Source organism: Theropithecus gelada, chromosome 18, assembly GCF_003255815.1.
Source record: "Theropithecus gelada isolate Dixy chromosome 18, Tgel_1.0, whole genome shotgun sequence".
Taxonomy (NCBI): Eukaryota; Metazoa; Chordata; class Mammalia; order Primates; family Cercopithecidae; genus Theropithecus; species Theropithecus gelada.
This window is the reverse complement of record NC_037686.1, coordinates 67351014-67377236: the sequence shown is the minus strand read 5'-3', so window position 1 is coordinate 67377236 and position 26223 is coordinate 67351014. Positions and strand designations below refer to the sequence as shown.

Below are 26223 nucleotides of genomic sequence, written 5' to 3'. Positions count from 1 at the left end.
CATTCATTCAAGAGTCTACTTTCCATTAAACTAACTTGAGGCAAATTGATGATTGGTTGGTAATTTGGACACGTAACTCCTTCCAGAAAACATTTTCCTTAAAATGGCTGCTTCCAAAGTGTTAATTTCAGACATCGTGAAGATCTAATGACTGAAGCCTGAGACCTTCTGCTTCTGTCCAAGCATAGGCAGGTCCCTACTCCATCTATGTGTAAACCAATCTTGCTTTTCTGTCTACCATCTAACTTTCAAATTTTCCTAGCACTCTAGCTTCAAATGGTTATTTACCTGACTGCTGTAATTGCATATACTTGAGGAAGAAGATTGGGTTCTTTTTGTTTGTTTTTTTTTAAGAGACAGTGTCTCGCTCTGTGACCCAGGCTGGAGTACAGTGGTGCAATCATAGCTCACTGCAGCCTTGAATTCCTGGGCTCAAGGGATCCTCTAGCCTTGGCCTCTCAAATTCCTTGGCCAGGATTACAGGCACAAGTCACTGCACTAGGCAATATTGGTTTCTTGACGTTTGTTCCACTCCTCTTGTATCAGAAAAAAATGATACTCCAATGGTAGCAACCTCACTGCTCACTAAGCAGTGATAAGCAGGATTAAGAAACCATGTTACTATGCAGAATGACAATAAGCATTTGTTACCTGTTTTTCCACCACAGACACATTCATGTGAGGGACTAGCCGGATGGAAAATTTTCCTATAACTTGGCCAGGTATGACTGTTTTAGCTCCAGGCTCATCAAACGCGCCCTCGATCCCATGAATAGAAAGAGACGGGTACCTCCAGAGGTGCATTAGAATCTCCTCCTATATTAAAATAAAATTACCCAAAGCATGCTTAATTAGACCCCAGTGGAGCTGGGTTGCTTGTGTTACCACTGTCTGTCTCTCTGAGACACCATTCAGGACACGTTAACTGTCACCTTACTCAGCTGTGTCTGACGCAAGGACTTTTCCCTCAGGACACAAACTCTCTGCTGTCTTCAGATGCCTTCGCCTACCCAAGATGCTCCCCACTGATGAGTGCCCCTCTTTGCCCAAGATTTGCAGTTTTCAGTGAACAAATGGCAAAGGGGTCCTTTCAGATGAGATCAGGCACGTTCAGGATGGAATGGCCATAGACAGATGGGCCCCTTCAGAAATGTGGGTTCAATTATAAATTTCTAACCTCAATCATTACAATAATAACTTATGTAATGAAAGCATTTTCTTATTCAAAAGACATCAAAGAACTGTCCATATGTTTGAGCCAGTTTTCTTTCTCCTTCTGGCCATCCTCGAGCTGGTCTGCAGGAAGACACCTGCTTCATAATAATTCACTCTACTGCTTCTTTTCAGCTTGCTTTTCCCCGTCGTGGCCCCTTTCCCAGGAACCAGCCCTGCTACCGAAAACCTTCTCAGGCAAGCATGCTGCCCAGAAAGAGGAGGAGGAGAAAAGCAAAACAATTCTAAATTTGCCAGTAAGGAATGTTTTTGGCTTTGTGTTTACTTAGTCCACTGAGGCAGTGATGTATTCACTTACAGATTAGACCCTAAGGCTCTTGGTTTTGTCTGGAAGAATGAACAGTTACAGGTCTTGGAGCTGGAATCACCTCAGACTTTTCTTGGTCTTTGAAAAGGTAAGAAGTCCAGCTCACCGGCTGAAGGCTGGCGTGGGATTTAGGTTAATAAACAGCTTTGGAAAACATGGCTGGGAAATGGGTAACTGCTTGTAGTTAAATGCCAGAAGCCAGTGCCCATTAGACACCAGTGAAAAAGGACTGGTTGATCCAGCCCACAGGGAAGTGGCCGTGGACATCAAAAATCTGCCTAGGAATTCACATCTGCTTTGGACTCTAAGATATGCAGATTAGCACCAGACAATGATTTAGACAGCGGGCAAATATGATCTACTAGCCTCATGCCTCTTCCAGCTTATCCATCAGTCTGTGGTCATACCTTAGTATCGAACAGAAATTTCTCAACCCGGCTGCTATTCCGGTATTCTTCCAGGTCTAGATGGATGGCTTTGTATGTATTTATTTCCTCTTCTGTAAGAGGAGCCACTTCATCATAGATTCCAGGGACCAGGATATGACCCGATGAGTCTACCAGGCTACCTACAAAACACACACAGCAAACAAAGCCAGGTAGAAAGGAGTGTGCCCATGCTGTGGTCCTGGAGCCACAGACTGTGGGAGGACTCTTCAGGGCTGCAGCAGGCCTCATGACTCTCTGGGTCCCCATGGCCAAAGCCATTGGCAGCAACTCCATCCAAGAAGTGACTGTCAGAGAAAGGAGCTGGTCACCAGGTTCACGCAGCTGGAATCAGCCCTGCTTTAGTGTTCACCTTGTCAAAGGTGAGGCTGAAAACACCTGGGCCCACAACCAGTGAGTTTGGAGCGAGTTACCTCCATCACGTTCACGTTCTCAGCTATGCCTTTTATATATAAACAAGGTTTGTTTTTTAGTTTTACCTTATGCTGATTTAAAAAGTAATACGTGTTCACTATAAAACATTTAAAATACATGCTGGGTGCGGTGGCTCACATCTGTACTCCCACCACTTTGGAAGGTCAAAGCAAGTGGATTGCTTGAGCCCAGGAGTTCCCAACCAGCCTGGGCAACATGGCGAGACCCCGTCTCTACAAAAAATACAAAAACTAGTGGGGCATGGTGGCACATGCCTGTGGTCCCAGCTACTTGGGAAGCTAAGGTGGGAGGATCACTTGAGCCCAGGAAGTTGAGGGTGCAGTGAGTAATGATCACATCACTGCACTCCAGCCTGGGAGATAAAGTCAGACCCTATCTCAAAAAAGAAATTATATGGCTGGGAGCGGTGGCTCACACCTGTAATCCCAGCACTTTGGGAGCCCGAGGCGGGCAGATCACAAGGTCAGGAGATCAAAACCATTCTGGCTAACATGGTGAAACCCTGTTTCTACTAAAAATACAAAAAATTAGCAGGGCATTGTGGCACGCACCTGTAGTCCCAGCTACTGGGGAGGCTAAGGCAGGAGAATCACTTGAACCCAGGAGACGGAGGTTGCAGTAAGCCCAGATCACACCACTGCACTCCTGCCTGGGTGACAGAGTGAGACGCCATCTCAAAACACACACACACACACACGTATACATGTATACACACCTACGTACATACATACCTGAGAAACCAAAAATTGTTGTCATCTCTTCTCAACTTCTCTTCCCCTACACGCATGCACACACACACACACACACACACACACACACACACACACACACAAAATATTATAATAAACACTCATTTTTAATTAAAAGCTTTATACCCTTCAGGTCTACTCTATGAGATACCATCATGACCACAAAATCCTCTATATACACTAGTGTGCTCTTCATGAAACAGTTTAGGGATCAATACAAGTGGAAAAAACCATCACTAAATACCCAGAAGAGCAGCAGATGTTGAAGTTCAGTAAATGCTGCCCACTCTCTGGAGAAAGTGCTTATCAAAGGCAAAATGCAGCCAGGCAGTAGACCGACACACATGACACAAAAATGTCTCCAGGGCAGCTCAGTGAGTCCCCACTGATAATGCAATCATGAGATCTTCCCTTGAGGGTATGTCCCTAAACTTCTGCTGACAGTCTTCCATGTAAGGACAGAGTTGCAGAGTCGTGCTTTCTAAGCACGCCTGTACCTCACTAGTAAAACAATCCAAGCCTCTGTTCTTGGCATCATTTTAAATTGCAACTTTATTCTCTTAGCATACAAGCAGCCTTCCCTACTGCTGGACTGGGAGAAGGAAGAGTAAGAGGATTTCCTTATTTACTTTTTCTTTCCTTCCTTCCTTCCTTCCTTCCTTCCTTCTCTTTCTTTCTCTTTCTTTCTTTCTTCCTTCCTTCCTTGTGTAAACACAAGCATCCTCTTAGCAGTTCCTTCCTTCTTCCTTTCTCTTTCTTTCTTTTTTCTTTCTTTCTTTCTTTCTTTCTTTCTTTCTTTCTTTCTTCCTTCCTTCTTCTTTCCTTTCCTTTCCTTTTCCTTCCTTCCTTCTTTCCTTCCTTTGTTCTTTCCCTCCCTCCCTCCCTCCTTTTCCTTCCCTTCTTTTCCTTCCTTTCTTCCTTTTCTTTCTCTCTTTCTTTCTTTCCTTTTTTTGAGACAGAGCTTGCTCTGCCACCCAGGCCGGAGTGCAGTGGCATGATCATGGCCACTGTACCTGGCCTTCCTTTCCCTTTTAATTTGCTTGCAGAGAAATCGGATTAGAGAGCTATGGAGTGCGGCTCAGTCACTTCGGCCCTGCCTGAAACACCATCACAGGGAAAGGGGAGCCATTGATATCTGTGCTACTCAGAAATAATGCTGCTTCACAGATCCCATTTTCCATATCTTTGCCCTAGTTCTTTAATATTGAAAGCATTTGAATGAAAATATTGTGCTTAAGAGCGTGTTCCCTCCCATCCTGTTCATTTTCCTCTTGCAATCATGACGTGATGTCATTTCTGCAGTTACCACAGCCGTCTTGGCAAGTGCAGGGAAGGCAGAAAGTGCCTTTGAAAACTGCCCACAGGAAACAGAATCCTGCATGCCCACCCAGCAGCCATCTTGGATTTGAACATTTTAAATAACATCATTTGGTGCTTATAAAAATGCCCTTGGTGCAATGGCCTTTTCTGTTTTATGGCTTTTAGGGAAATGCAAAGAGTAGGAAAGTGTCTGCAAAGGGAAACCACAGAAGGTTAGAGTTCCATTTGTAAACACAAGTATCCTCTTAGCAGCTTCTGTGTCCCCTGCGCACTAAGCCCCTTTTCAGACAAGGAACTAACTTGGTTTTGCTTTGTACCCTAGTGGAGGTTATCACGCACTAGTGTTTATTGTCTGTTCATGATCACAGCACAGACAGAGAGGTTAGGAGGCTTGCATGAGGCAAGGGCTGCCCATGGATTCCCACATCCTGATTAGTGTGTATGGCTGATTGTCAGCCTGCAGGAGCGGACAGAGCAGAGCCGACTCTCACTTGACATCAGGGGGCCCTGGGAGTCCGGGCATCTCCACTACAGCCCAGCCTGTCAGCAAGCAAAATTCCTGCTTGTCATCTGATAAACACTAAAGCTCAACACTATGTCCTTATGTTTTTGTGCAAAACATATGAAAACCACATAGAGGACACAATCCAGAAATTACTGTGCTGTGGATTGATTATTTGATTTGTATCAAAAACTAAAGAAAGTCAAATCACGTTTTTAATTTCATTCATGACCCTGAGCCGACTCTTCCTTAGCAGAGCAATGTGCATTTTTGGGGCTGAATGGAATCCTATGCCTGGCTGAAGCCACACAGCCTGACGAACGCCATGCAGCAGTCATGCTTGTGGGAAAAGCAAAATGTGCTGCTAAAGAATTCAGATGCAGTTCCTAGGGAAGAAAACATTCATTCTGGTAAAACAGAAATTAACTTCCACTCCCCAAAATCATAAGTTGCGTACTATCTGATTCTTCTGGAAACCATTTAAACTCTTTAAAGGAAAATGGCTGGGTGTATTCTGTCTGAATTGTCAAGCATGGGAAATATCATCCAAGAGCTATATTTCAGGAAAACTAGAAGGCCATAGAAGAATAGATAGATAGATGATAGATAGATAGATAGATAGATAGATAGATAGATAGATAGATAGATAGATAGATACATAGATACATAGATACATAGATAGTTGGATGGATGGATGAATGGATGGATGGATGGATGGATAGATGATAGATAATGGATGAATGGATAGATGGATGGATGGATAGATAGATAGATAATAGATGGATGGATGGATAGATGGATGGATGGACAGAAAGATGATAGATGGATAAATGGATGAATGGATGGATGGATGGATAGAAAAATGATAGATGGATAGATAATAAATGGATGGATGGATAGATAGATAGTTGGGTGGATGGACAGATAGATGATAGGTAGATGGATAGATAGATAATGGATGGACAGATGGATAGAAAGATGATAGATGGATAGATGATGGATGGATGGATGGATGGATAGTTGGATGGATGGATAGAAAGATGATAGATTGATAGATAATAGACGGATGGATGGATAGCTAGATAGATGGTAGAAATATAGGTAAATTTCATTATTCACTTTGGGAGAATGAAAGAGAAAGCTGTGCAACTAAAACTGATGCTGAAGACCTTAAGAAGATTCTCCCAACACCTGGGCCATCTGGGCTGATTGTACCATGGCCTGGACTACTGAGGCCAAGGGAGTAAATGCTTTCTGGCAATTTGTCTGCTCAAAAGGGGCACATTATTAAACCTTTTTTTTTTTTTTTTTTTTTTTGCTTTTTATATTTCTTTCTTTTTTTGATAAAGGGTCTCGTTCTGTCACCCAGGCTGCAGTACAGTGGCATGATTATCTCAGCTCACTGCAGCCTCCACCTCCTGGGCTCAAGCAATCTTCCTGCCTCAGTCCCTTAAGTAGCTGGGACTACAGGCCTACACCATCATGCCTGGCTAATTTTTGTATTTTTTGTACAGACAGGGTTTCACCATGTTGCCCAGGCTGGTCTTGAAGTCCTGAGTTCAAGCAATCCACCCACCTTGGCCTCCCAAAGTGCTGGGATTGCAGGCATGAGCCACCATGCCTGGCCATGTTGTGAAATTTGCATAAAGAAGCTATACATGTCAAGTGGAGCACAGCGAGGTTTTGCAGAGTCTAAAGCATAGGTAATGTGTGAACCTCTTTTTTAAAAGGACACCGAATTATGAATATAAAATGATGAGTGTCCCTGCCAGGACTGTGGAAGGAGCTCCGTAAGTGAGGCCCCTGGAGTTTAAACTTCCTTTGCTTCCCTGGGAACCCACCATGGGCAGCCCTGATGCCTAGAAGAGCTGTAGGTGAATTGAGCCTGGGCAAACAGGCTCCCCGAGAAAAACACACAACTCCCTACTGCACACACCAGCAATCCATGGGAAATCAAGGACAGCACCAGGACAATCGGGGAACTCGTCGGCGTTGCTGTGCCACTCAGGGCCACAGCAACCTTGGAAAATGAAGCCAAGTGGTGCTGACATATTTGACACCATTTCTGGAGTCAGGCCAGGGCAGGCCATTACTCACTGAAGGACATGCTGCATTCCAGCCACCATGACAAGTGCTCTGCACACGTCACCTTTTTGCATCCCAAAAGCAATACTAGGTAAATAGAAGATTGTGCCCCTTTACAAATGAGAAACCGAAGACTAGAGAATTCAAGTAACTCGCCAAGGTCACGCAGGTGGTCTGTGGCAGAGCGAGGACACACCTGGTCATCCACACGCAGAACCCACATGCTACAAGGTGTGGGCTGGTCTGCGGAAGGGCCAGTCTGTCATGAAAAACAAGATGCTCTTGAGAAAGTGGGGGAAGGGCCTCATCTGGTGTGTCGCTTAGTTCCTTTTCCTTTTGATCATCCCTTTGTTGATTTATCTTCAGTCAAAAAGTCATGCCAGGTCTATCGAAGTTGAACTTGTGGTTCAACTGGCTTGGGAATACCACACCCCACCCGGCCCGGCATTCTAGGAGCAGCAGTAAGGGAGTCAGGGTGGCCTCTCAGTCTTTTGTATCCTTTGAGTCTCTGCCCTCTTGTCCTTGAGTATAGCTGGATGTGTCACAATGTCCAATAAAAGAAAACGGAGGAACTGAAGAAGAGTTTTGCAGACTTACTTAAAAGAGGAGGGAACAGTTAGCCAAGGGGAGGAAAATCTGAGCATCTACACCCTTGTTCAGAGCTGGTTCAGAAAGCAAGCAGAGGCACATAGAATCAAGTAGAACTGTCTTTTAGTTGATCCCTGATGCTTAAAAAGTGAAACAAAATAAGGCATTACCGAGAAGAGCAACCAGATCAGCCATTGGTTCATGAAGGATGCCACCAAAGGTTCCTGAGTGAAAATCCTGGTCTCTGCATTTCACCTGTAGAGTAGATAAAAGGCAAGAGATATACTTCCTGCCTTGGTTGCTTTAGTGGAAGCATTTCATGTGGTGAAATACATATCTGCATGTATCCCTCAGAACTCAGGTAGGTGACCTCCAGACCTGACTTCACTTTCCATGTTTCTCAGTCATGGGGACTGGAGTTCCTACCCGCTGTCCATTGCTTCATTCCCACCATCTCCTGAATGCCCTGAAGCTGACTCATTCCCCAGCTTTTCCACCAACTTTATTCTAGCCAAGATCATGAGGCTCTCCTTGGCCAAATGATTGACGTTTACACAGCTGTCTTCCTTTTGGTTTCATCCAATATTGTTGATCACTCCTCTTTCTGGAAAAATTCTCTTCCCTTGGTTTCTGAGAAGCTTTCTTCTCTTTCTTCTTTTCTTGCCTGCAGGACAATTCTATTGATATCTCCTGTAATAACATCTTTTCTTCCTCCCACCTCTAAAGCTTAATACTTGGCTCATCCTTCCTCTACATGAGCTTCAAGAGCTCACAGGATAGCATTTATGTATACAGCACCCTTGACATAAGAGTGACTCTGTCTTAGAAAAAGACTCCATCTTACATTTCCTAAGGCACTTTGCCAACAGGGACTAGGTGTTCTGCCTGATCAATAAAGACTGCATCCAGCTGGATAAGGATATAACCAAACACGTTCTTCCACTATTGGTTCTCATCAGAGGACTTGGCAGTCATAAAACAACCAGGACGTCAGCAGTTCAAAACTTAACAGACACGGTCCTGCTGTCACTTGTGCTAAGAACCCAGCATCTGCCACCAAAGGCTCTGCCCAAATCAAAGGCTCTTCCTTACAAGACCACTGGACCACCCGAGCCAGGTCAGGATTTGTTTTTGTCTATGTCACACTCCCCGGACTGGTTCATTAACCTGTTTTCCTATCCCTTTTCTTTTCTTTTCTTTTTTTAAATTATTCATTATTATTATTATTTATTATTATTATTTTATTTTTTTTTTTTTTGAGACAGAATCTTGTTCTGTGACCCAGGCAGGAGTGCAGTGACATGATCTCAGCCCACTGCAACCTCTGCCTCCCAGCTTCAAGTGATTCTTCTGCCTTAGCCTCCCAAGTAGGTGGGACTACAGGTGCACGCCACCATGCCCAGTTAATTTTTTTGTAATTTTTTAGTAGAGACAGGGTTTCACCATGTTGAGCAGGCTGGTCTTGAACTGCTGACCTCAGATGATCCACCTTCCTCAGCCTCGCAAAGTGCTAGGATTACAGGCGTGAGCCGCTGTGCCCAGCTCCTTCTCTCTTGATGGTAAATGTTACTTTGTTTGTTATGGAATATTCAGTCTACAACATTCACATATTGGCTAGGTATATAACGATGTATGCTTTACAATATCGACTGCCCTGTGGAGTAGCTTGGGCCTGTGTGCCTGCAGCTCTGACTCCTGAGTGAATGGGAGGCACTAAGGAGAATTGCCTCCTTGGAAACTGCATGGAGCCTGTGGCTTTTATTATTGAGATAGCATCAGTAAAAGCCTGACATTGTGGAAAGACACAAACATGTGTGGACCTGGTTATCTCTGACCATGCGGTGCTCACGATAATTTAAGGGCAGGGATACTATTAACACCTCCATGCCCTTAAATGTTCATCCCTGGAGGTCTGACCTACTACATAAACACCAGACCTAAAACTCTGGGGTGCTTACAGTGCATTCCACTCGAGCGCGCTTCCAGCTTCTGAAACTCAGGAGATCTAGACCCGAACTCAACCACTTCTGCTATTACTTCCTACCAGCATGATTTCTCCTACGTACGCCATGTCCAATCAATTACCAGTTTCTACAGGCTGGGCTTTTTTGAAGTTGATTCTTCAGTTCATTCCCTCCCATCCTTCCAGCCCAGCTGGTCTTTACGGTGTTCCACTCCCTCTTCAATGTAGTACCAGAGCAATCTTCGGTTTATTCACTTTAGCATTAAGACTTTCAGTTCACTAGGCAATAACGCTAGCTAAATTACTCTGGAGTATGGACGGTCTTACTTCGAAACCTTGAGCTGGCTGTCTCACATCCTGATGACAGCTCTCCTCCTCCTCTCTTGTAACTTTGCTGTACCACCTGTTCTCGGTCTTCATCAAGACGTCAGTCCCTTGACCCTTCCAAGATGTTCCACATTGCCCTCCTGCCTCTGTTTTTTCCCCTATTCAACCTGAATACCACCATTGATCACCTCAGCCCCTCTGCTCAACACCTTGACGAGCTCTTCCTTACTTTCTCCACTACAACCCTCTGGAGTAACCTCAACCCCAGGGCCAGTCTGCCCCTGCGAGGCCTTCTCTGTCCCTGGCCACTGAGCATGCTGCAGAAGCCATCAATTTGCACGGATAGATGACTCCAGACCTTAACATTGCCTGGCCCTTCTTCATCCTCCCATCCCTTCTCTTCCCCCTGTCCCAAAGTGACCACTTCAAGCCATCACTTCACTGCAGATACACTCCCTTCCTGCTAAACAGAAAAAAATTGAGGCTAAGAGGGAAGAAACACTAGGACTTGGAGCTCTCTACCTACTCAAGGCCCTCACAAAAGAGGTTACTTTCCTCCCATGGGTCTGGAGCTCGCCCCCTCCCACCTCCTCAGAGTCTTTGTTCTCAAAAATCCTCCCCCTCCCTCCCAGGTCTCCAACTGCTGCCTCTGTCAATTGCCTCCCAAGGACTTCCTCCAGCCATCATCCCAGCTCTGTCCTACTTTTCACAGCCATGTTTCCTGAAAGCGGGTTCTAGAGAACAGTCCCTGCTTCCCGTTTTCTCTGTCACTCCCACATCTCTTTAGTGTCTGTATCTCACTAGAAGTAAACTTCCTGAGGGCAGAGACTATTTTATTCAGTTCTGTACCCCTGGGACTTAGCATCCTCCTATCTGACAAATAGAAGGCACTCACTGTTTTTCAAATGCATAGCCATGTGTTTCCGTGTATGTGCTCACATCTGAATCTCAAAACTGCCTGGGGATTGGATAGAGCATGGATTATCAGCCTACACATTGCTATATGAGAAAACAGACTGAAATGATGAAATAATTAGCTATTTACCCGGGAGGGACTTTCTAAGTCTCATGCATTATCACAGGTTGCCTATATTACTAGAAAAAGAGAAAAGGGGAAGGAAACTGACTATGCGTCAAACCTGAACTAAAGGCTGCATGTAATGACACAGCCATCCTGGGAGGGGGCGTTATTGTGCCATCTTTCAAGGTGGGAAACCAAGGCTCAAGATGAAGCCACGTGCACAAGGCTGGGCATGGTAGAAGCTAGGTTTCAGATACTGGCCTGGGTGACACCAATGCTCCTTCTCCTTCCCTGTAACCACAGCACTTAGATTTCCTGCCACTGTGGCCAGCAGGCCCACGCCGGGAGCGGGACACAGCACAGTTGCCCCTGCATTGATCAGGCAGTCTGCTTACCTCCCTGTGGCTGCCATACCTGCCTGCAAATCCCATGGCCAGAGTTTCCAAGCTTTGCTTTGTGAGTCACAAACCCCTGTGAATCCCCTCTCCAGAACAAGGTACATAGCCACATCCATTCCAAGTGTCAGGGGGTTCATGACCTCCCCAAACCCCAAGACCTCTGCACCCACCCCACCTCCCCTAAGGCTGTGTGTCCCAAGTAAGGCCTCTGCCCTCAGGAAAGCTTTCTTTCTTCCTCTCCAAGATCCCAGAATGGACTGGCGCTCCCATTCACAACCCCCACAGGCCTCCATCCATGCACTGCTCTCTGTGGATACCTCCACCGTGAAGTAGCTGTTCCCCCGGGTTCCGTAAGTGATTGCTGGCTTCCTTTGGCTGATCCACAGGTTATCTGAAATTACGATGTAGTCCACCCCAGAGAAGAATCGGTTCTTTTCTTTTTCCACAAGTTCCTCCAGGGCAACAGAGCCAGCCTCTTCCATCCCCTCAATGATGAATTTGATATTCACAGGAAGATCCTAAGTAACAACAGAAGAAAAAAATTGCACAAGTTGCCTGATGTGGTTTGGCTGTGTCTCCACCAAGTCTCAACTTGAATTGTATCTCCCAGAATTCCCACATGTTGTGGAGGGACTCAGGGGGACGTAATTGAATCATGGGGGCCAGTCTTTCCTGTGCTATTCTCATGATAGTGAGTAAGTCTCACGAGATCTGATGGGTTTATCAGGCATTTCAGCTTTTGCTTCTTCCTCATTTTCTCTTGCTGCCGCCATGTAAGAAATGACATTCACCTCTCGCCATGATTCTGAGGCCTCCCCAGCCATGTGGAACTGTAAGTCCAATTAAACCTTCCCACTCTCAGGCATGTCTTTATCAGCAGCGTGAAAACAGACTACTACATTGCCCATTCACCTTTGAAGATCCACTATTTGTTTGCATATAACATAAACACATGAAATTATTATTTACATTCAATGTATGAATGTGCATTCCCCACAGTTCTGTTACAGCAATGGAGTCGTAATTATGGTTGTGAAGGAGAATTCAAGGTAACGCCTGGTGCGTGCCCTCCAACATGTCCTGCCAATTTAATGCTATGATCAAGAATTGGGGAAAGGGGCATCTACAGGAAAGCACATTCTATACTACAGAGCTTCCCCGTGTCGCTGCGGAGGGAGGCATTTTTCTCTTTCTCCCCAAAAGGAATTTTTCAAGAAAGGTTAGGCAATTACAAATCGCTTTTCTGTCCTCATAATTCTGAACAGGAAAAAGGAGAAATTTCTCCTTTGAAAGATTGTTAAGCCTCAGGTTAATTTTTACTTCAAGTATCTGTTATTTTTGGGCTGTGATTTCAATCTGCCTTTTAACTTATTCAAAGGCTTTGATCTTGCAGCAAAATGGAACTTGAGGGTTTTTTTTTAGTTAATATTAGGGCAAGGAATAGCTCCTTTAAAATTTTTACAACATGCTTCTTCCCCCATTTGCTTTTGATCTTTTTGTATCTTTATAATTTATAACTTCATATCTTTGAGAACCACATTAAGAGGAGAGGTCAAAGTCTTTTCCTAGAGCACAGGATGCGTGCAGAACTCTAAAAGTGATTACATGCAGATAAACAGCATGCACACACTATAATCAGTTCTAATAAGCGGGCTTGACTCACCACAGATTAACAAATGCAACATGAGCACAGGATTATGGATGAGAAAATAATAAGTTACATAGTAATTAAAATGAGAAAATTAGAAAATCAGTCATTCAGTTGGAGAAGAGCTTTTGGGGGACAGCGATTTGTTCATATGTATCCCTTGTGTTTCTGTGTGTCTTAGGAAGTCCATCTGAAGTTCTGAAATCTTAATATCTGAAGGTTCTGTGTGAACACTGAACTAGCAAACAATTGCTGAAGAGTAGTTGGAAATCCTAAGAATTTTCTGGCAAGTCACTTTTAATAAAATACAAACCCATAGCACTCAGCATGCAGGCCGCATGCATTAGCAGCTGGGTTTGCCAAGCCTCCCCTTGGCAGCTCACTGCTCTACCTGTGAAATATGGATATTAGTACTCACTCTGCCTCCTAGAAAATAACCCAGGGAGGGAATGTGTCCTAAGAGCTCTGTAGGCAAGGCGGGCAGAGGAGAAGAAGGGAGGGAGGGAGGAAGAAGGGGACACTCTCGAAGGACCTCACACACCACCCCCAGTGCAGATATTTCTTCACTGAATCCCTGTAAGCCTGTAAGGTAGAAACTGCCATTCCCACTTTGATCACAGACAAGGAAAGTGAGGCTCAGAGATGAACTGACGTGTCCAGGGCAGTGAATATTTCTTCTGTTTTCTTTGTGATTGTGTAATTTTCAGAGTTGAAATTTATAAAGGAAAACAGATTTTGGCCTTTTTATCGGAACAATCTTATAAATATTGCTATCCCTTAGAAGGAGAGAGAGAGAGGAAGAAAGAGAAAGAAAGGAGAGAAGGAAAAACAGGGAGGGAGACAGAGAAAGAAACCAAAGCCACATGGAATGCTCAGGGCATAGGTGGTGTGAGCTTCATGGATAAGAAGACAGCTTTGCAGTGGTCTGCAGGACGCCGCCGAGACCTGTGCTGATTTCCTGAGCGTGTCTTCTGTGAGATTCAGGAGTGGAGTCAGAGTACTTAAGTCCCCTCCATCTGCTTATGTCTCAGGAGAAAATAAACTTCTGAGGGAAGCCCCCGGCACCTAATGAAATAATCTTCAGGAAAAGACACCCCAGAAGCCCGGGTCTTCTCTGCAGGACAGGGTGCCAGGGAGGCCCCTCAGCCCTCAGGGCCTTGCAGCCTTGGACAGGGCTGAGGCGGTGCCCAGGACAGGGCAGATGGAACCATACCCCAAGGTTGACCTGATTCTGTTCCACAGAACAGAATCCGAGGCCCAGAGAGGTCAAGTCACTTGCCCAAGTTCACACAGCTAGATCCAGTCCTCTGCTGGTGTCTAAGTACATTCACCAGGAGCGGGAGAAGAGTGGCTTGAGATAAAACCATCCTTGTGTTGAAACATGAGACAGTTAAAGGTACAAACCTGGGTCCACCAACAATGTCCTCTGGAGGCCGGAAAGAGGGGACCCACCTCCTCAAATCTGTACCCCTGCCTCTGCTCCAGAGCCCTTATTTGGACATCTAAAGAGAACCACTGTGCTCTCAGGGAAGAGATCCAAGGATTCCTGCGGAATGTCATGGAGATTCCTATCTTGATCATTTGCAAAGCAGCCGATACATTTAAAAAATGTGTGTTTGTCTCTGCTAACAAATCATACTTTGTGATAAGAAGAAAAAGAAGATTAAAAAAGACAAGATAAGATAAAGTAAGGATTAAACAAAAAAAGACAAGTCCCATCAGATAGCAGCTTGGCCACAGGCTTGTTGTGTCTTTGGCTGTGTCTTGTTTTTTAACGTGATTAAAAGTGCAGGCTGGAATCCATCCTCAAAGTATCAGCCCTGCCACCAGCTGCACTGCTCTGGGTAAGTTCTCTGACCTTCCCAAGCCTTACTGTCCTTATCTGTGAAATGGATACAATTGTCGCACACACCTCCAAAGACTGTTGGAGTGAATAAGTGACCTAAGGCAGTTTGCTCAGAACACAGCAAACAACTCAAAGTAAGTTGTAGTTCCCATCCTCTTCCTCCTCCCTCCCGAACACAGCTGTCACCTACTTGTTCCAGGGCTCTGAAGGCGCTCACAGCATTGATCCAAGCCAAGACAGGGCCTTTGTTGTCGGTTGCGCCTCGTCCATAAAGTTTCCCTTTACAAAGGGAAGAAGAATGTTCAGAGAAGTGTGGACACCTCTGCCACGTGAGTTAAAAACCAATGTTGTAGGCCGGGCGCGGTGGCTCAAGCCTGTAATCCCAGCACTTTGGGAGGCCGAGATGGGCGGATCACGAGGTCAGGAGATCGAGACCACCCTGGCTAACACGGTGAAACCCCGTCTCTACTAAAAAATACAAAAAACTAGCCGGGCGAGGTGGCGGGCGCCTGTACTCCCAGCTACTCGGGAGGCTGAGACAGGAGAATGGCGGGAACCCGGGAGGCGGAGCTTGCAGTGAGCTGAGATCCGGCCACAGCACTCCAGCCTGGGCAACAGAGCGAGACTCCGTCTCAAAAAAAAAAAAAAAAAAAAAAAAAAAAAAAAAAAAACCAATGTTGTTTCATGAGTACTAATGTTAACAGTGCTTTCTATAATAATATTCCAGGCACGAATCTTGCTATGAAATTGCAAAGTATGATTTCTTATGTACAAATAAGACCGTACACAAGAGATCCTTGGATCTCTTCCCTGACAAATAGTACAGTCGTCAGCTAGTCAGATAAGACAAGTAAATTTGCAATAGACAGATCCCACTGTCCTTAACAATAATTAGCTATTTTGTCCAAGTTCACTGAAGAGACCCACCGGGGATTTGTTGCAGAGTGCCATGTGGCATAGCTTCTCATTTTGGGATTTTACAATTAGTAGAAGAAAGAAAAAAATATGTGTGTATATCTCTATTAACCTTTCTTCTTTTTCTTTATAAAATGCGAATTACATTTGATACTGTTCAAAAGGAAAGTGTGTGGCCTCGACAACTGTTTTCCTCACAACTCAAGAACCTCCGTCCAGGGGCACAAAAGTGTGTTGTTTTTTTCACAAATGAAAGAAAACCAGCCTCAGTGAACCAATCAGTAGGCTATGAGAGCCGCCTCTCTATGCATTCTTCTTTTTTTTTTTTTAGATGGAGTCTCACTCTGTCATCCAGGCAGAATGGAGTGCAATGGTGCCATCTCAGCTCACTGCAACCTCTGCCTCCCAGGTTCAAGTGATTCTCCTGCCTCAGCCTCCTAAGTAACTGGGATTACAAGCATGTGCCAGCATGCCAGGCTTTTTTCTTTTTTTCCCCAGACAGAGTCTCGCTCTGTCACCCAGGCTAGAGTGCAATGGTGTGATCTCAACCTCCACCTCCCAGGTTCAAGCAATTCTGCCTCGGTCTCCCAAGTAGCTGTGATTACAGGCGCCCACCACCATGCCCAGCTGTTTTTTCGTATTTTTAGTAGAAACGGGGTTTTGCATGTTGGCCAGGCTGGTCTTGAACTCTTGACCTCAAGTGATCCAACCACCTTGGCTTCCCAAAGTGCTGGGATTACAGGCATGAGCCACCGCACCGGGCCTGTGCATTCTTAATGACAGGGAGAGACCCGAAATCCAGGGACAGAGCCACATCTTCACCCCTTCAATCTTGCAAGCACAGCAGCTCCGCACTGTAGCCCGGGTACCTCACTGACCGTCCACCTCCGTCAGCACGTAGGGGTCCGTGAGCCACCCATCGCCCTGGTCGGCAGGCTGCACATCCAAGTGGCCGTAGAAGCACACGGTGCCTTTTGTGGGATCGTTCCCCAGTTCGGCCAGGATGACGGGAGGTATTGGAAGACTCTGACCATCGGGCAGCTGCAAAATGATCAGGAATCACATTTTTAAAAACGCTGTGTTGTTCTTCCAGAAAATTCAAAGACATGATATTGGGAGTCCTGGCCAGGCTATCCCTGGGTCCTTGGAGAGCCCATGTCATTTTTCTGAGCATCAGTTTCTCCATCTCTAAAATGAGTCCCATGAAACACTTTTTTTTCTTTTGGAGACAGGTCTCAGTCCTGGCGCCCAGGCTGGAGTGCAGTGGCGCACTCGCAGGCTTATGTGATTCTCCTACCTCGGCCTCCTCATAGTAGCTGAGACTCCAGACGTGCGCCACCACGTCTGGCTACCTTTTTGTATTTTTGGTAGAGACAGGTTTTGCCATGTTGCCCAGGCTGGTCTCAAACCCTCAGGCTCAAGTAATCCGCCCACCGTAGCCTCCCAAAGTGCTAGGATTTCAAGTGTGAGACACTGCACCCAGCCAAGATGCTTTTAATTAAGATATAAAACCTAATTAAAAGTAAAGCGCTTCTTTAGATCCACATTGACAATTAGCAGCATTAGCTGAATGTGCTCTTGAGTAAGAATGCAGATGGGCCGGGAACGGTGGCTCATGCCTGTAATCCCAGCACTTTGGGAGGCCAAGGCGGGCAAATCACGAGGTTAGGAGTTGAAGACCAGCCTGGCCAACATGGTGAAACCCTGTCTCTAATAAAAATACAAAAATTAGCTGGGCGTAGTGGTGCACGCCTGAAATCCCAGCTACTCAGGAGGCTGAGGCAAGAGAATTGCTTGAACCGGGACTTTGGAGGTGGAACTTGCGGTGAGCTGAGATCGCACCACTGCACTCCAGCCTGGGCTACAGAGCGAGACTCTGTCTCAAAACAAATGAACAGAAAAAGAATGCAGATGACAACTGGCTTAAATTAGGTGGACAAATCCTAGAAAATGTGGATGATCCCAAGGTTCCTCAGTGCTAAAATAAGCACAGCAGGTGCTTAGATTTAAGACATTCATGATGGAGTAGAGTTCTAAGAGACGGTTCTGATGAAAAAAACACAGCTCCAGATACAATGCCTTTGAGAAAGATGCATATGAATTTAAAGAAAAGGACAATTTCCTTTTCCGTAAAGAAGAAATTGGAACCTGTGTCCAGGAAGTGAAGAGTACAAGGGGGTCCTTTCCATAATAAAGGGACCTTCACTTGTCATCTGCACTGGCTTCTAAGAGCCCGTCCCAGCCCTGGAGTCCTGATAGGACTGGAAAGCAGTAACACGGCTTTGTTCGAGACCAAGGGAATGCTTCATCTTCATTAGGAATTGGGGGGTTTTGGTTGAGGATCAGGGTGAGCCTCTCCCTTGCCACCCCCGGGAAGGCACAATTGACATCTAGAAGTAGCTGCTCCCTCAGTGGGCGGGAACACCACAGCACCTGCTGAGAACCCATGTCCACCGAGGTCACACGGGCCCCCAGGCGCTGCAGTGTGTCCGCAGCCACAGCCATCATTCTGAAGAGCTCTTGTCTGAAGCGAGGCACGGGCTGGACAGAGTCGCTCTCGATGGCCACCCACTCCTTCAGCGTCTAGGAGGAAGAGTAAGCAGGCCATTAGCATGGGGGTCCCACATCTGCTCTGGGGGCAGCGAGGGGAGGACAGGAGATGGCGAGTCCCCAGGTGCTATTCTGTTGATTGAGGACCTGAGGACCTATGACAGTGCCAGTGAACACTGTGACATTCAAGAGTAACAGACAGAATAGCTGGGGTTTTAATCAGGAACCCGGAGGCCAGAGATGCCTGGTTAGTATAGAAGGTCAGGCAGGGTGGGCTGGGAGAAAGATGATGGTCTGGGTCCTCGCTGGGTTCCCCAGGGCTGTCAAGAAGGGCAAGTCCCCACCCACTGTTTCTAATTAAGAACTGAAGAGCTGGTGGGTTCTCCTTCTCAGCTTTCTCCAGGACTCCTTGCTTTCCACACCTGGCCCTGGAAGCCTCCGGGCCATGACTGAACCCCACAGTGGCCTCCGCTGGGCTGCAGGTCCCTTCTGACATGCTCTGCACTTAGATTCCCCGGCCCGCCCCTCCCTGCGCTCCTAGGATCCCACAGGCACTGTAACGTCGGGCTTAAGCTCAGCCTGTCATAGCTGTGTGACTTTGGGTGTATTCCTTAACCTCCCTTAGCCTGAGTGTTCTCATCTGCACAAGAAAGTAACGCTCCCTAACGATAGGGTGATGGCGAGGACCACTGAGGTAACGTGTGCACAAGCCTCAGCCTGGTGCCGGGCACCTGGCGGCCACTCCAGCAGTGCTGGCTGATATGAATGACTGATAAGAACCATTCACACACCGGTGTTGGAACCTGAGTGGCTCATACTGAGACAGTCAGCATTTTTATGAAAAACTACACAGATTTACTGATCTTAGACTTCTCTTCCTGACTCATTTGAGTTTGATCTCTCTATCCTGGTTGTAGTGCTTTCATTTTTATTATGAAGGCATTTATCTAATCCTAATGAATATTATGTTTTACATTTTTAAACTGGAATTTACAGAACAGAGACTGCTGGCTTCTCCCTAAGTTCAGTAGATTTGGGTATGTTTGAGGGACTTAGGGGGCTTGGGGTACAAAGTTCAGGGAGACCTCAAGGAGCTCCCAGTCTGGTGAGCACAGACAACACCACATCAGTGTGCACATGTGTGGGGGTGTGTGGGGATGGAACCAGTCGGCCACAGAGGGGACAAGAGAGCTTAGGAGAGCAGGGCTGGGGAGGAGCTGGTAAATCTGTGGGCTCCAGCAAGCTCCTGCCTTCCCACTCCTCCTCCTGTCTCCTCCTGCTCCCCAGGCCTCCCTCTTTTTGCCGTTCCACCTCACCCTCCCTCTACTTTACCCCACTCCCACCCCATATATGTACAGACCCTGTATGGTGAATTAGGGGTGAAGCAGAGGATTATAAACTTGGGAGGCTGAGGCAGAAGGATCACTTGAACCCAGGAGGTCGAGGCTGCAGTGAGCTGTGTTTGTGCCACTGCACTCCAGCCTGGGTGACAGAGCAAGACCCTGTCTCAAAAAATAATAACAACAACAAAAAAAAGGGTCAGGCGCGGTGGCTCATGCCTGCAATCCCAGCACTTTGGGAGGCCGAGGAGGGCAGATCACTTGAGGTCAGGAGTTCAAAATCAGCCTGCCCAACATGGGGAAATCCTATCTCTACTGAAAAAACACAAAAATTAGCTGGGCATGTTGGCAGGTGCCTGTAATCCCAGCTACTTGGGAAGTTGAGGCTGAGGCAGGAAAATCACCTGAACCTGGGAGGTTGTGGTGAGCTGGGGTTTCACCACTGCACTCCAGCCTGGGCAACAGAGCGAGACTCTGTCTCAAAACAAATAAATAAATGAATGAACGAATGGAGGAGATAAAATGCCTATTGCACACATACTACAAAATGAAAAACGTTGCTGTTGAACTTTGCAGAGCTCCCTGGCTCCCCAGCTCTGCCTAGGCCTTACAATAACGTCAGGTGGCATTAGGAATGGGCGACCTGATGGACCAGGGCAGACTCGAGCTCAGTGGAGGTGCTGGTCGTCTCTGCGTGGACATCCCTGGATCAAGTGTGCTGGATATGAAGAGACAGTGCCCTTTGCAGGAGGAATGGCTAGGAGGGATCTCTTCCATCCATCTAATGAATACTGAAGATTTTTAACCCAATGAGCAGTCACAGGCATTTTAAATGGAATTAGGCAAAAATATCCACATCTCCAAGCAAATAATTGTCTCACCCAAATACCAAAGGAGGTAATCCATGCATTCCGTGTGCAGTTTCCTTCTCCTACCTGCACAAATTCATCCTGATGGAGGTCAATGTACTGGAAGACTTTCTCTAGCAGCGCCGGGGGCAGGGAGTGTGAAGAGAACATGCCTGCCTCCAGCAGCAGCAGCACGGCCAGCAGGGACGCAGCCTGGAAGGGTTGGACACAGGAGGAACGAATGAAAATCAGCACCAGTCGCTGGACTTTGGACCTTCCAAATTCCTCAAGAAGGGTTGTTACCTCACACAGCTGCCTCCAGTCAGTCGGAATAAAATAACACAAGGCGGTAGAACCAAACATGTTATTTTTTGCTACGTCTTTCCCCAAACACTTTATTTCCAATGCTAAAGAATTTTAATAAGACAAAAATCGAGTTAACAAGCTCATCTTTAAATAACATCATTCCGTTTATTCCTAGGATAAGGTGTTTCCTCCTGGCCCCTTGGGGAGGCCAGTTCTGCTGCCCAGGAGTGAAGGACGATCTTTACAAGACAGAAAAGAGCAAGGTAGAACCGAAAACAAACACGCAAAAATCTTCCATGTGTGATGAACTACTGCACTAGACAAAGGAATTTCTGAGCAATGCCTAAAATCCAGTGTTGTGGGGTTTCTTTCCACTGGCTCCTGAAATCACAGTACTTTAACAAGAAAGGAAGAGAAAGGTCTAAGGTGGTGGTTCGTGCCTGTAATCCCAGTACTTTGGGAGGTCGAGGTGGGCGGATTACTTGAGGTCAGGAATTGAAGACTAGCCTGGTCAACATGGTGAAACCTCGTCTCTGAGAGACCCATCCACGACCCTGCCTCCTCCCTCCTTTCCCCTCCCTGACCCCTGCTCAGTCTCCCCAGCCCATCCACAGCTGGAATGACTCCACCTGGGAGTCCTCAAGAGCCTGAGAGCCAGCATTCCTCCTTGACGCCCGACAGGAAGGTCCTGTGGCAAGGTGGGCAAGGGTCACCCCTTCACAGAGGCCCCCCAGAGCCCTGTCTGGAGTGGGAGCTGCCGGCATCAGGCCCAGGGGCCACCTGCACATCTAGAGGGGCCATTAGCAACATCTCCCCCAGTGCAGCCCCCGCCACCAGAGGCTGGAGAAGAGGAGGGAGGGAGTGAGGGATGGGAAGGGCCAAGGGGGCTGCAGCCCTTGGTCAGACCCCCGACGCCAGGTTCTTGGCTAGGAAAGCCACCCGCTATCCCCAGGAGACCAGCTGGGCTCCACTTTAGAAGCCAAACCCACCCTCCTGCAGCAGGAGGAAGGAGGGGCGAGTTTAACCCAGCCTGTCTCTGTTAGTTTTGTCTCTGGAATCCCATCTTTTATCGTTTTAAATGTTTGAGATGTTTTACATTATAAAATTATAATTGTTTAATCTATGATTCTTTAAATGCCCACCTTTCCATAGGTGGAGGTGAGCAGGGGTTGCAGGGAAAACAAAGGGAACTAGGCTGGTGAAGTCTCAGTGCCATCCCCGAGACCTTGAGAGACAGGTGTGCTCACAACGAGAGGACGCTCATTATGGATGTGGCCCCGCCAATGCTGCTTATTTTACAATGGAGCATCTGCAAGGCTGTTTGAAAAGTAGTTGGTTGAATATTTTTCTTTTCATTCTGTCATTTTCATGGCTTCCTCTAATCCACTCTCCACGAAGCAGCCTGGGTGATCTTTTTAAAGGTAGGGCAGATCACAAGACTCCCTGTTTTAGCTCTTCCAAGAGGTCCCATTGCCCTTGTGGTAAAGCAAATATCCCCATGCCCCCCAGGACTTACATGGTGGATCCCACCTGCTTCTCCAACCAGACCTCCTCCCTTGTTGGGGTACCATGCAGGGCCCCTCCATCACTTTCCACCTGTTCCCAAATGCATTGGTGAATCTTCCTCCATGCCCCTGCCCATCCCTTGGCCTCAAGCCCCCATGGAGCAAAGGTGAGCTGGGGAGCATTCAAACTGATGAGCCCCCCAACACATGGCACAGGCATCTGAAATGAAATTGTGCACAGGGAGCTGTGTTCTGTCTCTTCTAGGAATTCACTTCCAACAAAACATCTAGTCCTACTGAAAATGTCCCAGATGGCAAGAAAGAGTGTACCTCCCTAACCAGAGTGTCACTTAGCACCTGGGGTCAATCCATCCCATGCCCAAAAGGACAGTCACTCCCAGGCTGTTCTACCTCCTGTCAGATCATCACTGAAATGCTACAGGGATGTTCAGGCTTCAAGAACTTTTCAGCTAGGATTCAGCTGGCACAAAATCTGAGCGACCACAGAGAACCTGTGTTCACAAAACAAGGCAGCAGAGTGAGAGTCAATGCTGGGTGAGGGCATGTGGATAAAGCAGTGCAGTTGGGGTGGCATCACAGGGAGACCACAGGCCTAACAGTCAGGAGGGCCAGCACCAAGTTCAGCTCCCAGATCCCAGTTGTGCTCCTTCAGGTACCTCTCTGAGCCTGAATTCCCTCAACGGTCATCAGGGACTGGAAGCCCCACAGTGGTTGAGGACCCAACCAAAGAGCTATAGAAAAATGTGTGGCTCCGAGCAGACAGAGAGCTCACCAGCTGTCAGGAAAGCAGTCAGACATGCCGTGAAATGCAGACCATGTCCCATCATGGGGTGGGGGTGATCAACAGCAGCGTCTGGGAGGAAACTGGTGCTGAACACTGACGGGGAGGAAGGGTAAGTTTGGGGAAGGGCAGGCATTCGGGGCAGAAGTTTTAACCTCTGGAAGTTTCCTCTTTTTGAAGCAGGAGAATGTATCAAAACGTTCTAATAAGAGTCTGAATTTTGCTGGAGACTAATCGAGAGGAAATTGTAAAGTTTAAGAATAGTTATAAATATTCTGGAGAGTGAACTGGCTTAAGGACACACATACATATCAATCAAATAGAACTGAAAACCCAGAAATAAATCCTCACATTTATGATCAACTGATTTTCATCAAGGGTGCAGAGATCATTCAATGGGGGAAAAATAGTCTTTTCAATAAATAATGCTGGGAGAATTGGATATCCACATGCAAATGTTAAAGTTTCACCCCCTTCCTCACACCATATATAAGAACTAACCCAAAATGATCAAAGACCTAAATGAAAGTACTAAAACCATAAAACTCTTAAAAACAAACAAACAAACAAACATAGCTGTAAATCTTCCTACCTTTGGATGAGGTGATGGTTTCTTAGATATGACACCAAAAGACAAGATGGATAAATTGGACTTCATAAAAAATAAAAACATTTGTCCATCAAAGAACATCATCAAGAAAATGAAAAGACAACACATAGAATGTGTGTGTGCATGGGGGGGGGGGGATTACAAATCATATATCTGATAAAGGACTTATGTTGAGAATATAAATAACAATTACAGTTCAATAATAAAAGAAAGCCAAATTAAAAATGTGTAAAGGATTTGAATAAATGTTTCCTCAAAGACAATATACAAATGGCCAATAAACACATGGAAAGTTTAGGCTTAGCATGATTAGCCATCAGGAAAACACAAATCAAACCACATGAGACACCACTTCCTACCCACTAGGATGGCTAGAATTAAAAAGCCAGACACTAACAAGTTTTGACAAAGATGTAGAGAAATTGGAACATTCATGTACTGCTGATGGGAAGTCAAAAGCCTGCAGTCACTGTGGAAAACAGTCTGAAAGTTCCTTAATCTATTAAACATAGAGTCACCATATGACCCAGCAATTCTACTCCTGAGTACATATCCAAGACAAGTGAAAACATATGTCCACACAAAAACTGGTACATGATGTTTATAACGGCATTATTCATAGTAGCCAAAAGGCAGAAACAAGACATGTTCATTAATGAATGAATGGATAAATAAAATCTATATTTCACTGAAATATTATTTGGCTATACAAAATGATTTTCATCTTACATAAAAAGGAATGAAGTACTGGCACATGCTACAATGCAGACAAACTTTGAATACATTGTGCTAACGGCCACGTATTGTGATTCCATTTACGTAACAGTCTAGAGTAGGTAACTTCATAGAGACAGAAAGTAGTAGATTGGTGGTTACCCAGTGGGAAAATAGGAAGGGAATGCTAATGAATAGGGGTGCCTTTGGGGTGATGAAAATGTTATAAAATCGATTGTGCAATGGTTGTACAATTCTGAATATACTAAAAACCATTAAAATTGCACACTTTAAATGGGTCAATTGTAAGGTATAAGAATTATATCACAATACAGTCATTATACAAATAATCATAGCTATAGCCACTCATTTGACAATACAAATACATTATGGAGTATGAAAACTGTAGATAGAGGAACCTATGCATTGGTTAAAAGCAAGGTCAAGGTGAGCAATGCCCATTCATGAGCTGATTAAGAACTGCGTCCAGTAGGTGGTGCTGATGAGCCGCTCATGATCTCCCTGGCTGCCCTGCACTCAGAAGGCTGAAGCCGGATCCAGCCCAGCCCTGAGGGACTTAGCCAGGAGCCAGGGTCGGCAGATAGTCTGTGGGAGAGACTCCTCTGGCCCTCCGGTAGCCAGAGAGGCAGCTCAGGTGCGAGGAAGGCTTCAATAAAGGCTCTTGGAGACAACAGTGGCTACTTCTTTTTTTTTTTTTTTTTTGCAATCGATCCATCTACATTAACATTTGAGCTTTTATTTTTCCTTCAGACAAGTTCCATTAAAAAAAATTTGGTGTTCCTCTCCAGTAAAAAATAAAAAAGGAAAGTTGGAAGAAGGAAATAAGCTGCAGGAAAAAAATATGAAAACAGTGATTATTGTAAGGACAGAATAGTTCAGATTCAGCAGGAGCCCCCTCCTCCTCTGGCCCTGGGAGAGCAACTTAGCCCTGGTCTCAAATAAAAGACTGACCTGATGCCCTGACCTGACGACTGGCCATGACAGGAGGGATCTGACAAGGGGAAGTGCATGATTTCATCCTCCCTCCCTTTTCCACAGAGCAGGGCAGCCTGCTATCCAGGTTCATGGACATTGACTTTTGGCATGAATCCCCCCTTCACCATCTGAGTGGGATCGGAGACTCCATCCATTTTCCTCCTGTTCCTCCACGCCTCTGTTTTTGTTTTTGTTTTTGTTTGTGTGTGTGTGTGTGTTCAGTTGTGCTTGACCTTGAACTAGTTACCTGTATTAGGCTGTTCTTATTGTATTGCTATAAAGAAATGCCTGTGGCGGGTAATTTACTTAAAAAAAAAAAATAGGGTTAATTGGCTCACAGTTCTGCAGGCTGTACAGGAAGCATGGTGCCAGGATCAGCTCACCTTGTGAGGAGGCCTCAAGGAATTTTTACTCATAGCAGAAGGTGAAGCAGGAACAGGCAGGTCATGCGGTCAGAGCAGGTGCAAGAGGGATCAGGGGAAGTGCCACACATTTTAAACAACTGGATCTTGCATAAACTCACTATTGCAAGGACAGCGCCCAAATACCTCCCACCAGGCTCCACCTCCAACATTGAGGATTACATTTCAACATGAGTTTTGGGCGGGTACACGTATCCAAACTGATCATTCTGCTGTTGGCCCCTCAAATCTCATGTCTTTCTCACATTGGAAAATACAATAATGGGCCGGGCATGGTGGCTCATGTCTGTAATCCCAGCACTTTGGGAGGCCGAGACAGGCAGATCATGAGGTCAGGAGATCGAGAC

General features: G+C 46.1%; 1 protein-coding gene across 1 annotated transcript in view; it reads right to left on the bottom strand.

The window, feature by feature from the left end:
• CNDP1 (carnosine dipeptidase 1) overlaps positions 1-26223 on the bottom strand; it is a 47188-nt gene that overhangs the window by 6005 nt on the left and 14960 nt on the right. The window contains exons 2-9 of the mRNA XM_025365558.1: positions 20609-20734; positions 18217-18366; positions 16662-16824; positions 15059-15147; positions 11692-11892; positions 7836-7920; positions 1948-2108; positions 652-816 (exon numbers count right to left, since the gene is read on the bottom strand). Coding sequence (XP_025221343.1) covers positions 652-816; positions 1948-2108; positions 7836-7920; positions 11692-11892; positions 15059-15147; positions 16662-16824; positions 18217-18366; positions 20609-20734 — 1140 coding nt within the window. The remainder of the gene's footprint in view (positions 1-651; positions 817-1947; positions 2109-7835; positions 7921-11691; positions 11893-15058; positions 15148-16661; positions 16825-18216; positions 18367-20608; positions 20735-26223) is intronic.